General features: G+C 41.0%; 1 protein-coding gene across 3 annotated transcripts in view; it reads left to right on the forward strand.

Annotated features, from left to right (window-relative positions):
- Positions 1 to 11602, forward strand: part of RLF (RLF zinc finger) — a 53460-nt gene extending 41858 nt beyond the window's left edge. For all 3 annotated transcript variants that reach the window (XM_019488321.2, XM_019488329.2, XM_019488334.2), the window contains 2 exons: positions 2513 to 2654; positions 6422 to 11602. In XM_019488321.2, the coding sequence (XP_019343866.1) occupies positions 2513 to 2654; positions 6422 to 11185 (4906 nt within the window). In that variant the 3' untranslated portion in view covers positions 11186 to 11602. The remainder of the gene's footprint in view (positions 1 to 2512; positions 2655 to 6421) is intronic.
- Positions 11603 to 15441: the final 3839 nt, after the last annotated feature.

The following is a 15441-nucleotide window of genomic DNA, read 5'->3' on the forward strand; positions in this document are numbered from 1 at the left end:
TCCTGGGTCTTGGGGGGGCACCCAGGGTTCCCCTGCAACCAATCGCTGAGGCAGGGAGGCGTGGGGGGCACCTCCAGCATGCTCCCTGGCAGACCCAGAAGTTGACCAGAAGTACTTCAGGGGTTTGCCACCAAGCACATGGAGGGTCCCCCCTCACTCTTGTGGGATGCTCCATCCACCCCAGCATCGCAGTGATCACATGCTGTGCCTGCTACTTCAAGTTATGTAGAAAAAACTTTTAAAGCTGTGTCTGTGTCCAAATTGCTGATTCTCCAAATCAGCATCGACTCTTCAGATTCAAATTCAGCCGAATCGAATCAGGGACGGTGATCCCAAATCAAGGAATTGAATCACTGTCCAATTCTGGCCAAATCTGAATTGAATAGGGCCCACTTCGCACACCCCTAGCAGTTGCATCATAGCAGTCGATGTGCACTCCTGAGTGGCAGCTCCCTCTTCCTTTTTAAAGTAGTTAAAAGGTACATTTGTCCATAGCTTCTTGTGCACACTCAGATTTATCCCTAATGTACAGTCTTGGCTGCAAATGATCTATTCTCCTGAAAATGTCTGTGAAGTATGATTGTTCCATCTCTGGTTTAGTCATTCCTAAACTTGTGGCAGGACCTGCTTAACATCTGCAGCGTTCCATAGATGTGGGTTCTGTCTCAGTGTCATCAGAAAATGCTAATAGTTTTATTCCAGAGGAGCTCTTTGTTCAGTTTCCCAGTGCAGTGTGTTTCTCATCCTGTGGTCAGGAGTCGTTTTGTGTGACTTTGCTTAGTACTTCTTATCCCATATATGCTCTGCAAAATGACGCAAGTCTTGGCAAGGATGATCTCACTGACATGACCTGAGGCTTGTTCTGGTATCACAACCTCCTTTTAACCTCACTGAAGACCCCAGGATTCTTCTGGGTGAGCAGGTCTGAGACCAGCAGCACAGATGCAAGGTGCTTCATCTGGACTCGGTTCTCTCCACCAGAAGTTCACAGCCTCGTTACTTGAGGGCTCCCTCAGAAAATGCAAGCTCTTGGCTTTCTCTCACGTTTTGATTACCAAAAAATAATAGAGCCAAGTCATCTGCAAACAACTCAAAGACCACAACGGGGTCAAGAAAGTTTTTGACACTATGGCTTCCTATTTGAATTTTTTTAATTGATTTTGATTTTTTAAATGGGTTTCTACAGAATTTTTCTGTCTTCCAAGACCTCCAGTTCACACCATAATAGAACATTTGTTGGAGTTGCTACATGAAGACATGCATTAGCTCAGTCAGACCAGCTCATGGTTTTCTTAGTCCACCATTCTCCAGCCGGTGGCTGGCGTATATAATTTCTCTTATCCAACAGTCTTGAGGTTCCCCAAGAGTGTGAGCAATCTTCTTTCCTTTCAGCTTCACTTGCAGTAGAACCTGTACTAAGATGCACCTTGCTGCCTATGCTTAGTTGCACAACAAAGATCTCATTCTAACAACACAATGGCAGTTATTACTACTGTGTTTAGTCATTTTACTCAGTTTTCAAGCTATAGTTTTTTTTTAGTTTAAAAAAAACCCAGAAATGGACAAGAAGCGTGTTTAGCTGCATGGAAGAACTGAAATATTAAAGCCTGTGCGGGGGGAGGGAGAGAAATTGTTGTGCTTGTACAATGCAATAGAGCCCAGATTCTTTGTGAGGTTAGGTTCCTTAACACACTATGAAGGTGAGAGTTTGTGAGCGTGTGGGGGTTATAGTTCAGCAAGCAGCTGCTTGGTGCCGCTGAGGTGTTCCAGTTAACTTCTGTGGCTTTTATTTGAAAGAGCACTGATTCTCCAGCCAGATGCACAGGAATGCTGCTATGCTCCAGTTGAGTAGAAAAGCAGTGTTTTTAAAGCAAAAAAGCCCATAGCTTGTAGCTGAATGGCTGGTCCTTAATTTGTCAACATGCTGCAATTGTGGGTTGCAAACTCCTGATTTTAAGAATAATCTGGTATATGGGGAGTCTAAAAAGTAGCCACTTTCCCTATTAGCTGTGGCTCTACTTTTACTTGAAGTTGGTTTAACAAAATTCAGGAAGGAATGAAATGCTTCCTGAAATAAGGTTATTCTGTAATTAAATTAAAAGTATCTTAATTTCTCAAATTGAAGAGCACAGGCTGTGAGACCCTGTGCTTGAAAAATATCTTACAATATACCCAGCACTTAGCATGGAGCAAAAAATGCTACCTTTGGAGACGTAAACTTAAAAAATGAAGGTGAGTTGGAGGAGAATTACCTTTTTAAAGTACCTAATGCTTCCACGCTTGAACAGGAAACAGGTTTGTCCCCATAGCTGTGCATGGATATGATCTCTTCACTTATACGACATGATAGTTCTACCTGCGTAAGGGAGACTTTATTAATAACCAGACAAAAGTGTGGCATACTGCAGCAGTCAATAAAAAGGTATCAGCTTTCAGAGCTAGACTTGTGACAAACTTCTCCCACCACCGTTATCTTGCATTATATTTAGTCTGCTTTGAACTCTTTTCACAGGGAGCTGACTCTGTTCTGGAGTAAGTTGCAAAAAAGAATTGACCCTTCTTTAGATTCCTTTTTGGAGAGATGTCGGCAGTTTGGCATCATAGCCAAGACACTACAACACTTATTTTTCCTGATAAGAGTAATTCAGTCTGAAGTAAGTAATATATTCTGTACTCTGCAGTCTTTGTTTCGCTAATTATTTAACTGAGTGAAGGCTCTAAGACATTAATTCAAGCCTCTGTCGTAATCCCAACCTAGTTAAGCAGTTAGTTAGTAACTTTCTGTGATTTCTCTGGAAACTTGTAAATGCAATATAGACAAACATTTGTCCAGATGGCTTAAATGGAGATGATCATGCTTTGATCAAGGGATTTGACTAGGTGACCTCTTAAAGTCCCTTCCAGCCCTTTTTTTCTATGACTTGCTCTTGTATACAATTGAGAGACGTGTTTAATACACTGTAGCTTTCAGTCCATGTACCTGGATTTCTTAACTAATATTTCCCTCGACAAAAAATAAATATGCAACAGCACAATGTTCTTTAACCTTTAAAATAAGGTCAATGTTGAATGAGTATGTGTTGATTTCTTTTTTAAAATGCCCCAAAAGCTTAATAAATGTGTGCCTCTCCTTTTTTTAAAACACTAGTCCTAGTACCTATGATGACCTTAAAGGTACTGAACAATGTTCGTAAATCTTTCAAAAGGTGCAGTGGACTAGATTTAGCCAAGGGTAGAGAAGTCTTCAACCTCAGGATGGAACTTAAAGCCAAAGAGCATGATGACAAAAAAAGATTTCACTTGCAGGTGCAAGGTGTAATGCACAGTGGAAAAGGCACTTGAGCCACCCATTCATTTAGTTAGTTTCTGAATTAATTGTACCCGTGCAGATATCTGGGTATAATTATTCTATCTGTGCACAATACAAAGCTATGGCTAGAAGGGACCTCAGGAGGTCATCTAGTTCAAGCCCCTGCTTGAAGGCAAGATCATTCCTATCTAAAGCATTCTATACAAGTGATTGTCTAATCTGTGAGTGTCCAAGTTATTTGGCCTCATGAGGGAGATCTGGATCACAGGGCTCCTTGTGGGCTGAGCAGCTGACCTCTGGCAGAGCAGTGGCTGGTTAGTGCAGCTGTCAGAGCTGCTGTGTTGGCATGACTCTGGAAACCACAGGGTTAAAGTCACTGTTGCTTGCTCTTCCTTCCACGCTCCATGCACACTTTTCCCCTGCCACCAATTTTAGTCTTCAGCTTTCCAGTTCCTCAAGACATTTCTGATCTCCTCTCCTCTAGCGCAGCAGTGCTCAACCTCTGGGCCAGATCCAGCCCATGGGGCACCCCACAGGTCCAGAAATTTGGTGTCATGGGAGCTTTGGTGCTGCACCCTCGCTACCAATTCTCTGGACTCATTTGAGCCCTGCCACTGGATTTGATGCCTGATCCTAGCATGCGGGAGGGGGCAGGGCTGGCCCCCTAGCACCCAGTCTTAGCGTAGGAGGAGGTAGTGCCAGGCCTCCGGTCCTAGTCTGGCCCACAGACTGGCCCTGCACTATTCATTTGGCCTGTAGGTCCAAAAGATTGAGCACCACTGATCTAGTGTTTGCAGTCCTTCCCAGTTTTGTTCTCTGCAGATTTGCTCAGGGAGCGTTCTGTTCCACCATCCAGATCACTAATGACAGTGTAGAATGGCACTGGACCCAGGACAGATGTTTACAGATAGACTTTTTATAATTTGCCACAGTGACTTCCCTAGCATTGAAGTCAGGCTGACCAATCTGTAATTCCCTGGGTTTTCCTTTCTGCTCTTATTTTTAAAGAGTGACATGATATTGCTTCTTTTCTTAATCTTCTGGTACCTAACCTGTCTCCTGTAACTTGGTAAATATTGTTGCCAAGTGCTCCAAGATTTGTTCTACCAGTTCCTTTAGTGTCCTGGGCCAAAGTTCATCAGGCCCTTGAATACATTCAAAATGAGCAAAAGTCCTCTTCCGCTCTCCCTCAGCTTTTCTCTTTCTTTGTCTATATAATTTTTGTTAGTTGTCAGGTTTTATGAAGACTGAGGCAAAGTTCTTCTTCCACCTTGTTACACCTGCGCCTTCTTTGCATTTTCTATTAAGAGCTCTCCCTGGCTATTTATGCAGCAGCATTATAAAGGCAACAATGACGAGTTGAATAGTAAGATCAAAAATAACTTTGGAAAAATTGTTATTTTCTAAGTCAGTAGCTCATTCAGTTCTGGTCACCTTATCTCTGAACAAGTAGGGCTCTGTAGATGAGGAAAAAAATTACAAAACTGAAAGATGTTGCATGAGGATGTAAAAACCTGCTTTTTTTTATTGTTTAGCAGGAGACCCAAAATAAAGCAATGGTGTTATAGCAATAGTGAGGCAGGCTAACCTTTCTTTCCTTTTCTTATTTTGATCTTGAACTGTTCACACTGAAATTTTTCAGGCTTGGTCTCAGTATTGGGTTAGATTGGGGGGGGGCAAAATTAATGAGACATTGCTTGAATATAAAGGTAGGGTAGGGAAAATTGGTTAGTTGCTAATGATAATGTATTCTGGTAACTTTTGAATGTCTCAGTGGTTTGGAGCTGGACATTTCTTCAAGTATGAGAATTGTGCTGAGACTTAGACACATGCTTCTTACTATCCTTATAAGTATCCATTCAGTTTTCACTGACCTACATGTTGAAAATGAGTATCCACACCTGTAGAATTACACCTTTATTAAATATAGCTTTTTTTAAATGTTCACTCTAGATTCACCATAAGAACTTATTTATATTGTTATACTTTGCCTGCAGTGGGCTGGTGGCTATTGTAAAGGTAAATTCTATATTGCAAGTGAGAGTCAGATGTTGAAGTGTATGAGTGCAACAGAAAAACCAATTAAGAACATCTGAAAAATCCTTCCCCCCCCTCCCCCACACACACTTTTTTGTTGGAGCAGGGTTTGAATGCTGAGCAGGAACAAGGCCTCCAGGTGACTTAAATTTGGGGCAGTTACTCAACATTTCTCTTTCACCAAATATCATTTAATCTGCATACAAATAATGGGGCCTGGGTCTCTGGATCACCTAGTTGTCTGTATTGTAATATATTCTGCATAGGGACACAATGAATGACCTGGTGTTTACTGACTTGTGTGTCCTTGCCTTTGCAAACTCTTGTGCTCTCAAATAAATAAAAAAAACCTTTGGTAAAGAATAGCACAGAGAAAGCAAGACCAAAGGATAGTTTAAAATGGGGGAAGGGGGATCATGTATGTGCATCTTTAAAATTATAGCATCAGTATTAAATAGCTGGTGTCTTTTTGTCAATGATTTTCTCAATTAAATGTAAATGGTTTTTCTTAGATAAGTGAGGACTCCAAGAAATTATACCTGAAAACACAATTATCTCTGCTTCCAGAAAATCATTGTTCATGTTCATTTAGAAATAAGCTGAATATTTAAAATGTCCTACGGATACATTCTATTTGTGTCATTCTTTAAAATATTGTCAAATTGTAAAGTTCATCCCCCTGTACTTGAAGTATTAACTCCCAGCCTTCTTCATTTTGGAAGCATTTCTATTCTCAAATTGTTTACGGTGTTCAGGACTTAAAAAGAAATTGGTATGGAAACTATAATGCAGAAGTTACTCCCTAACACCTCCCTATGTAGACACTCTGGGTATGCACTTAGTATTAAAGGTATCTATATAAGGAATTACTGCGGAGTAGGCAGGTGCTCTAAATTCACAGTCTGACTTAACAATGCACTAACTTTTCTTATGTATAGACAGATCTTGAGCACCATAGTAAGTGTCTTGTTTTCTAGTTTTATGTATAGAGTTGCTCCAAATAGTGTGATTCTGGAAAGAATGCATCTAGCAAATAATTGGGTAATAACTTTGTGTGCTTGTTTTTCCACACAGGCAGAAGAAGCAGGTCTTGCTGTGTCAATTTTATTGTGTGTGAGAGCTCTTCAGATCAGATCAAATGGAAATGATGAAATGAAAACGTCTGTATGTAAAACAATTGCATGCCTTTTACCAGATGACCTTGAAGTTAGAAGAGCATGCCAGCTCACTGAATTTTTACTGGAGCCAACTTTCAGTGGTTTTAGCGTTCTGGAAGAGCTGTATTTGCAACCAGATCAAAAATTTGATGAAGAAAATGCACCCGTTCCAAATTCTCTCCGTTGTGAGCTTCTGCTGGCTTTAAAAGCTTATTGGCCTTTTGATCCTGAATTCTGGGACTGGAAGACTTTAAAACGACACTGTCTTAAACTGTTAGGAAGAGAAGCTTCTGATTCTGAAGATGATGCAAGTTGCCTTGATCTGTCACTCAATGAAACTGACCTATTTGAAACTTTTTTAAGTGACTGTGATGAGACTAGAGAACATAAATATTACGAAGGAAGAGATGCAACTGGTCTCTCTAAAGACAAAGCAAGAGTGAAAAAGCCAATTGGCTCTTCAGAAAGGTACCAGAGATGGCTTCAATACAAATTCTTCTGTGTGCTATGCAAAAGGGAATGTATAGAGGCTAGAATACTACATCATTCTAAGATGCACATGGAAGATGGTATTTATACATGTCCAGTGTGTACAAAGAAATTCAAGAGAAAGGACATTTTTGTACCACATGTAATGGAACATGTTAAAATGCCACCCAGTAGAACACACAGACCTAAAAAGAAAATCTTGTTGAAAAAAGAGAAATCATTACAAAAGACAAGTACCCCCAGGAGCCCTTGTGCAGTGCCAGAGGAAAGCCAGCAGCAACAGCCCCAGCTATTGGAAAAGTCCAGAAGTGACGCACAGGAATATGTCACATTTAGTCAATTAGAAAATTGCCACCTCCAAGACAGAGACATATATCCATGTCCTGGCACAGACTGTTCAAGAGTATTTAAGCAATTTAAATACCTTAGTGTACATCTAAAAGCTGAACATCAAAACAACGATGAAAATGCAAAACACTACTTGGATATGAAAAACAGGAGAGAAAAGTGTGCTTTTTGTCGACGACACTTCATGACTTCCTTTCATCTGCGGGAGCATGAACAAGTGCATTGTGGTCCTCAGCCTTATATGTGTGTTTCTATGGATTGCTACGCTAGATTTGGGTCAGTTAATGAATTACTTAATCACAAACAAACACATGACGATCTACGTTACAAATGTGAGTTGAATGGCTGTAACATTGTTTTCAGTGATTTGGGGCAGCTTTACCACCATGAAGCGCAGCACTTTAGGGATGCATCATACACATGTAATTTTCTCGGTTGCAAAAAATTCTATTATTCAAAAACAGAATTTCAGGATCACCTTGCAATGCATGATGTTACAGTAACGAACGGGGAAGTGAAGGACACATCAGTTAAACTTGAACATATTTCAGGAGACAAATGTAGTTATCTTCCTGACACCCAACTGCTCGAACAATCAGATAATTCCAGTCTGCATGAAAATAGTACGTTGTCCGTGGAGCCTGCAGGTTCTCAAGATATCCCAGAGATTAAGGAGGAAAGTCTGTCCGATAATGAAGATATAGATAGTGAAAGCAACTGCAGCGTGCATTTTGAGAGCTTCAGCACATCTCCTGTACAGAATAAAAAGGAAGGGTCTCCTTTGTTGATTGATGCAGTGGACCACCATCAGAGAGTTCCAAGTTTTCTAATATCCCAGGGAAGTGTTCTCTCAAAACTGATGGATGGAAGGCAGTTTTCCAATGTAGCAGTTTGCTTTGATGGAAAAAAATTTTCTTGCGGCTTTGAAGGCTGTGGTTCAACATATAAAAATGCCAAAGGTATGCAAAAACATCTTCGAAGGGCTCATCCATACCACTTCAAATCTAAAAAAAAGATGGGGATCAAAAATAGAGACATTCTCAGTCTAGTCACGGATGCTGAAAACAGCAAAACAGCTGGTGATATCAGTGTGGAGCTAGGGAATAATTCAGACTCAAGTGTTGACTCTCCAGAAAATGTATATTGTAATATAGACTCTAAAGAAAAGATCAGCTTCAAGGAAATGATTTGTTCTTCCCCAGAATCTTCCTTTTACGAACGTCCTAAAATGGCAAGTACTGACGATAACATGTTAGAACTTCTGTTGGGCTTGAAACATTTAAGCCTAAAAAATTCCAATGTTCACGTTGCAAATTCTTCTTTAGCACACAAGCATTTTTCAGGGTCATTTAATTCATTTTCATCAAATGAAGCCAAATGCCCTAAATCAGGAGATGAATCTACCTCAGAATTTCCAGAGCAACAAGACAACTTACCTAGCCAGTATCTTACACAGCTGGCAGCTAAACCATTTTTCTGTGAACATCAAGGTTGTACATGCGAGTTTGTGACCAGAGAAGCTCTCTTAATGCATTATGTTAGAAAACATAATTATTCAAAGGAAATGGTTCTTCAGCTAAATATGTTTCAGCATCGCTATTCACCGTTTAAATGTCATATTTGCCAAAGATCATTTACAAGAAAAACACACCTTAGAATTCATTATAGAAACAAACATCAAATTGGCAATGAGAAGGTAAATCACAAAATATTTGCCAATGAAAAATGTGAGCATGTAAACACGTGTGCAGAGGGTGACTCTGTACCCACACCTACTTTCTGTGACAATAAAAATGAACTTACTAAGCAACCTGAGCAAACTGAGCTGTGCCGTCCTAAGAAGGAGGAGTGTAGTTCTGAAACCGATGTGGAGTCCAGTGAAGAAATAGATAGTAATGTAACTAGAAAACCCTCTAGCATGACTTCTCTGGACAGCCACAGGGAAGAACTGGAAGCAAGAGAAGGAAGAGGAAGTAAAAGAACAGTTGCCAAAGGAAACTTATGTTATATATTGCATAAGTACCACAAACCGTTTCATTGTATTCATAAAAGTTGCAATTCTGCCTTTACCAATCAGAAAGGCTTGATTCGTCATTATAGAACTGTACACCAGTATAATAAAGAGCAGCTCTGTTTGGAAAAAGACAAAGCAAGAACAAAAAGGGAACTTGTCAAATGTAAAAAAATATTTGCATGCAAACACAAAGAGTGTAATAAACGTTTCATTTGTTCTAAGGCTCTTGCTAAACATTGTAGTGACTTTCATAATGAAAATTTGGAGGATCAAAAAGTGCTTTCTGAAATGGAATCTGCAAGGTTTCCTTGTAACCATCATCAATGCCCTGCTGTATTTTACACTTTTAACAAGTTAAAACATCACCTGATGGAAGAACATGCCAATGAAGAAAAAATAAACAAAGATTTTGAAATCCAGTGCGACTTCAATGGCTGTGACCGAATTTTCACTAATTACAGTCGTTACTCTCAGCATGTATATTTCAGACATAGGGAATACTACAACAGACTCTTTGGGAATCGGAAAGAGGAGCAAGATAACCTGCTGAAAGATGATAACAATGAACAAGATTATTTGACAGATCACTACGAGGAGAATAAGAATGAGAGGCAGGTAAAAGACAAATCCAAAAAAGCTCTCAAAAATAAGGAAAAGCATCCCATTATTTTTAAAACGAGGGAGGAAGCCCTGCAAATGTGTAAAGAGAAAGCTGACCAGAACCAGTATCCCTGCATAGTCAAAGGGTGTCTGTCTGTGGTTAAATTGGAAAGTAGTATTGTGAGACATTATAAGCGCACACATCAGCTGACCAGTAATTATATAGAACAACAGTTTGAGAAACTTGTAGTTTGTGTTAAATGTGGTACAATGATTAAAAATGAATCCCGTTCAGAAACAGAGGTGTGTTTAAGCCAAGAGGAAATGAGAGACTTTAAACAGGAAAATCCAGCAGATACCGAAATTAATTGGAAGGAAGATGAAGAAGCCGTAAAACCTCTTGTTCCAGATAGTGACTATGATCATCCAGATACAGACAAAGAAAATCAAAACAGCTGCTCAGCTACTAGTGAGGGTTTTGACACAGAGGCCTTTTTGTATTCAGACACTCTAAAATATGACCACAGTTCAAAACCCAGTTTTGAAGAAGATAGCATAACTGAGCCACCTTTGTGTAAAACAGAAGGGTTGTCTGAAAACAATGGAAGAGAAAATGGTGAGTATTTTACCAATTTGCAATTGGAGTTACCAAGGGAGAAGGTCACAGAAGACTGGCACCACTGTTCGATTCATCAGAATTCGAAAAGAAATTCTTTCTGTACAAGAGACAAGTTTCAGAAGCATTCATTGCCCAAACCCTTTGATTTAAAGTCCTTTAAGCCAATGGGATTTGAATCTTCATTTCTAAAATTTATTCAAGAAAGCCAGGAAAGAGAGGATGACGACGATGATTTCGATGAACTTGTTGAATGGGAGTCCCCCGAGTCATTTCAGATGGATGGTGACTTAGAGAGTGAGAGAGACTGTCAAAGAGATGAGGCAGTTAACAGTTTGGGGAGTGAGAGAGATCCAGAAGTGAGCATACCCCAAAATAATCATTCAGAGCTTACTGAAATCCAGCCTTTAATATCGGAATCGCCATCTGCCCCTTCTCTAGACAACTTGCGGGCCATATTGGACAAGGCATTAACAGACTGTGGAGACCTTGCCTTAAAACAGCTTCATTACTTACGACCAGTAGTTGTCCTTGAAAGATCCAAATTTTCCACTCCCCTTATAGACTTGTTTCCAACAAAAAAGACAGATGAGCTTTGTGTGGGAAGTACATAAGTTTTGTTTAAGAACAGATTGCCTCCACTACTGCTACATAGAGAGAACTGCAACCTAGAACAGAAACTGGTACAGTACACAAACTGTTTAGGTTAGTTAGGCTGTTTAATTCCATGAATGTATAATATCTGTCAAAAGTATTGGCCAAGTTCATTTAGCTCCCTGGTTTTATTTTTTTTAAATGAACTGTACTGTTCTTGGTGCTAATTAACACATCTGAATACTGGGGGCTTCCTCTTGCAGAGTAAACATGCATGATTGTATATGGAACAAGTACTAGGGTACCAGGGTTTGGGGGAGATGAGTTCTTACTTGACTTGAATGTGCACCTAACGGTGCTTTGTGTAACATATTGTACACTACAGCATCTTATATTTTTTGAGTTACAAGTTTCAATAAATTACAATTTTTCACCCATTTTTGGTTTATTGTACAGTAAATTCTATTTTTGTTACAGAAGCTTTATTTTGATTTTTACTTGTACGTGAAGTAGGGACTGTTATTTCCGTGCATTTGGTAGCAGTGTTAAAATACCTGCAGAAGCTTCATATTTAAATACAATAAAGCACAAAAACATCTGTTTCTTTTCATATTTTTAAAAGAACATGTGCATAAATATTTCCCTTGATCTTTTCCACAAGGATAAAAAATGTTGGACTAACTGATCATTCAGCCTAAGAGAACAGTAGTCACTTGAAGGTACCACTATATGAGTTTCTTGACTTTGAATTTACTAAATATGTAAGATCTGATAGTTTGATTTAATGAGCATAATTGAAGTATGGTTGCTTTGTTCCAAATCAGTCTTATCTGTATAGAAGCATCCTCCCATCTCTTCCCTTCCTATCTGCCAGAAACAAAAGCATTGAGATTTGATGAAGAAAAGGCTAAATAGTTTAGGTTAGTATGCAGGGAGCAAAAGTTAAAAGAGAAGCTGTCCTAGTATGATACACCCATGAGTGGAGGAATTTATGCACTAACTTTTCAAAGACTTTGGTCACAAGAAATCATGTATGGAAGAATCCTAAATTCCAGAGTTCTCTTGGGCAATTAATAACATACAGCATTTTGTGCATCTGTGTACTGATGTATTTGACTGTTACACGAATGTGGGGTTTTTTGGTTTTTTTTAAAAAGCACATGACATAACTGTATGCTAGGGTAACTTTACCACCCAGTCCAGAGTAGAATTACCTCCAGAAGAGCCAGAAGTAAAACTACTTGTGATTTGGGGTCGGGAAGGAATTTTTTCACTAGGTCAGATAGACACAGACAGAGGGTTTTTGTCTTCCTGTTAGTGTGTTGCATGGTCCACTTCCAAGGATCTTTTAAACATCTATTAATCAGCCAGTTCGTCGTCTTTGCGGAGTCAGGACATGGCAGAGCCCTTGTGCTGGTGTTTGCGGTATTTGTATGGTGCATGTGAGGGTTTGTAGTGGTGATTTGGGAGATTCCTTGGTTAGATGACTGCCTGTAAATCCAGGGGACTAGACTGAGTGGCCCAGGAACCCCTTCCAGGTTTTTTTTTGTTCTTAAATCACACCCAGGTAGGTGTTTTCTCTGCAGTTGATCTCCTGTGTTGCTCAGTGCAGCAGGCTGTTACTGTCTCCCTTCTTGTTAAGCAGTAATGACAGCCAAGGTTCTCTTGTCCAGTGATAAGCTACTTATTTGTCTACTCAAGATCCCAGGATGGTTACAAAACGCATGTGACCTACACTGATGTAAATATTGTATCCAGGCGCTTAATTTGAAGATTCACAAATGTTCCAGATCCGTGCTGCTGAGAATTTTATCCGCAAAAAGATCAGGTTAAAAAAGATCTGCTTGTAGCAATTGGAAGTGTCCAGGCAATTGAGAACAGGAAAGTGAAGCACCAGTGACTGAAATACTCCATACTTCGGTTGAGCTATATTGTGTTCAAGAGCAGAGAAATACAGTAAACTGGAGTTAAATCTCTACGCCAATGAGGCGGTGAATAATGGCACATTATCCAGTAGTGACCAATTATCAAGACTTAATAAATTGAGGGGATTGGAGGTCATGGGGCTGTTGGCAGAGGATTGAACCATATGGTTTACATTTCCCATTGTTAAATATATCCCACAGACAAATTACCTTGAAGTTTACTGTAGAAGTGTATTCCTATTGATATCTTGATATAATCTTGTATTTAACCTTGGTATTGCACAGGTATTGCCTATGAAAGCACCGTAGAAAAGTGAAGTCAAAATTCTAATATTGATCAAATCTGCTATTTAGTTGACGAAGCTCAAGTAGCTAATTGTGATAGGAAAATCTTCAAAAATTTTATGGGGGTATGGAAATTTGGACATGAAAATCTAAAGAAAGTCTTTGTTTGGTTTTATGTCTGCTGAACTTCACAGAAGCAAGAGGCTCCAGGAAAGCAATATAAGTGTCTGCTAAGGAAGGCTGATGAGAGGATAAGGGATTTTAGGTAGGAAGGAACAAGTGTAGCCACACCTTCCCCCTCCCTTTCCTGGGTGAATCAAACTCCCATCAGGTCTGGAGGGAGAATAGGCTAGTCATTAGCAGCCAGCATGCATTTGTTAGGACAAATTATGCCAGACCCACTTGATCTCCTTTGACCCAAGAGCTATGAAAGGAAAGCAGTGGATGCAGCATACTTAAATTTTAGTAAGTTTTTTGATAAACTGCATGACATTTTCATAACCAGGGATCTGGGCTTTCTGTTCGCCACTGAAAAATGTGATAAAACCCAGATTTTTTCATTTTAAGGAGAAAAACGCTAGAAATACTGGGTTTCCCTTTGCAAGCTGGCAGAGTTCCAGCCTGCAAGGAGCTGGGGGGAGCGGGAGGAGAGTGGTTAGGCAGGGAGTACCATGTGCATGTGTGCACATGCACATGGCTGCCAGGCAGCCTGGAGAGCAGCTCCTGCAGGTAAATTGGGGGGTGGGAATTGAGGCCTCCATAGGGAGGGAGGGAGGGAGTTGGCCAGTGGAATGTAGCTGCAAGCGGCTTATCCAGGGGAGGGGGCTGGCTTCCTGCTGCAGTGAACGCTCCAGGGGGTCAGGCACTGATGGGGGCGGGGGGGAGCAGGGAGGCAAGGGGCTGCAGACCCGGGTACCTGGTCCTGTAGCCCTGGGAGCTAGGGGCCCCTGGGGGGGGGGGGGGCAGCTGTGGGTGGGGAGTGACAGATGGGGGGGGGAATTAGAGAGTTTGCTAATTTTTTTAATAAGCAAATTTGTGATTTTTGTTTTTAAACAAAGAACCAGGATCCCTGTCAAATGGAAGAAATACGCGTTAAATAAAATTACTAGATGGATACATAATTGGATCAATAGCCACAACTATATAGAGATCAATGTCAGAGTGGCAGGGTATTTTAAGTGTCATTCCACAGGGTCTGGTGCTGATTTAATTTTTAATAATTATTTGGATGCTGGAATAAAGAGCTGCTTGATCCAGTTTTGAGATTACATTAAACTGGAAAGAATTGCAGACACACCAGGCTATAAGAGTAGAATTAGCAGGATCTTTATTGGAGAAAGACCACAGAATGAAGTTCCTTACAGTGCTATACCTATGGAAAAACCAAAAACCCTAAATACAGAATAGGCAGTAATTGGCAGGGTGCCAGTGATGCTGAGAGAGATCCAAGCGGTTTAAATCATAGACTTCACATGAGTCAGCTGTGGGACATCTATAAAAAAAAATATTTTTTTTTCAGGTTGCATCAACAGGAACAGTAGGTGTAAGAACTAGGGCAGTAGTCCCCAACCAGTTGATCATGATGGACTTGTCTATCAGGGAGCCTCTTTTGGTCGATCCTGGGCTGGAGGGGGCTGGTCGCATGCATGCATGCAACCCCCACTCCCCCTTCCCTAAGCCCAGCAGGTCAGTCTGGGCAAGGGAAGGGGTGGGGGCCAGATGGAGGACTCCGTAGTGAGGGACAGACAGTGTGGCCCAGCCAGGAGCAGGAGAAGGTGAGTGGGGCCCCAGCTCAGCTGGGTGCTGGGAAGATTGGAGCTGGGGGGGGAGACTCCCACTGCTGGGTGCACCCTGGCTGAGGCCCTGGGGGCATATGCCCCCCCCACATCTGTTCAAGTAGAGGTAGCTGCTGCTGCCCACTGTGCCTTGAGCCCTTCTGCAGCTGGCCTTGCGGGCGCGGCTCAGCCCAGGGGCAGTACACATGTGGTGTCCAGCCACACCCCGGCCAGCTGCAGCAGGTCTTGGGGCACAAAGCCCAGCCCACAACAGCAGCTGCCTCTCCTGTG

The sequence above is a fragment of the Alligator mississippiensis genome, chromosome 6 (assembly GCF_030867095.1).
Source record: "Alligator mississippiensis isolate rAllMis1 chromosome 6, rAllMis1, whole genome shotgun sequence".
Lineage (NCBI taxonomy): Eukaryota > Metazoa > Chordata > Crocodylia > Alligatoridae > Alligator > Alligator mississippiensis.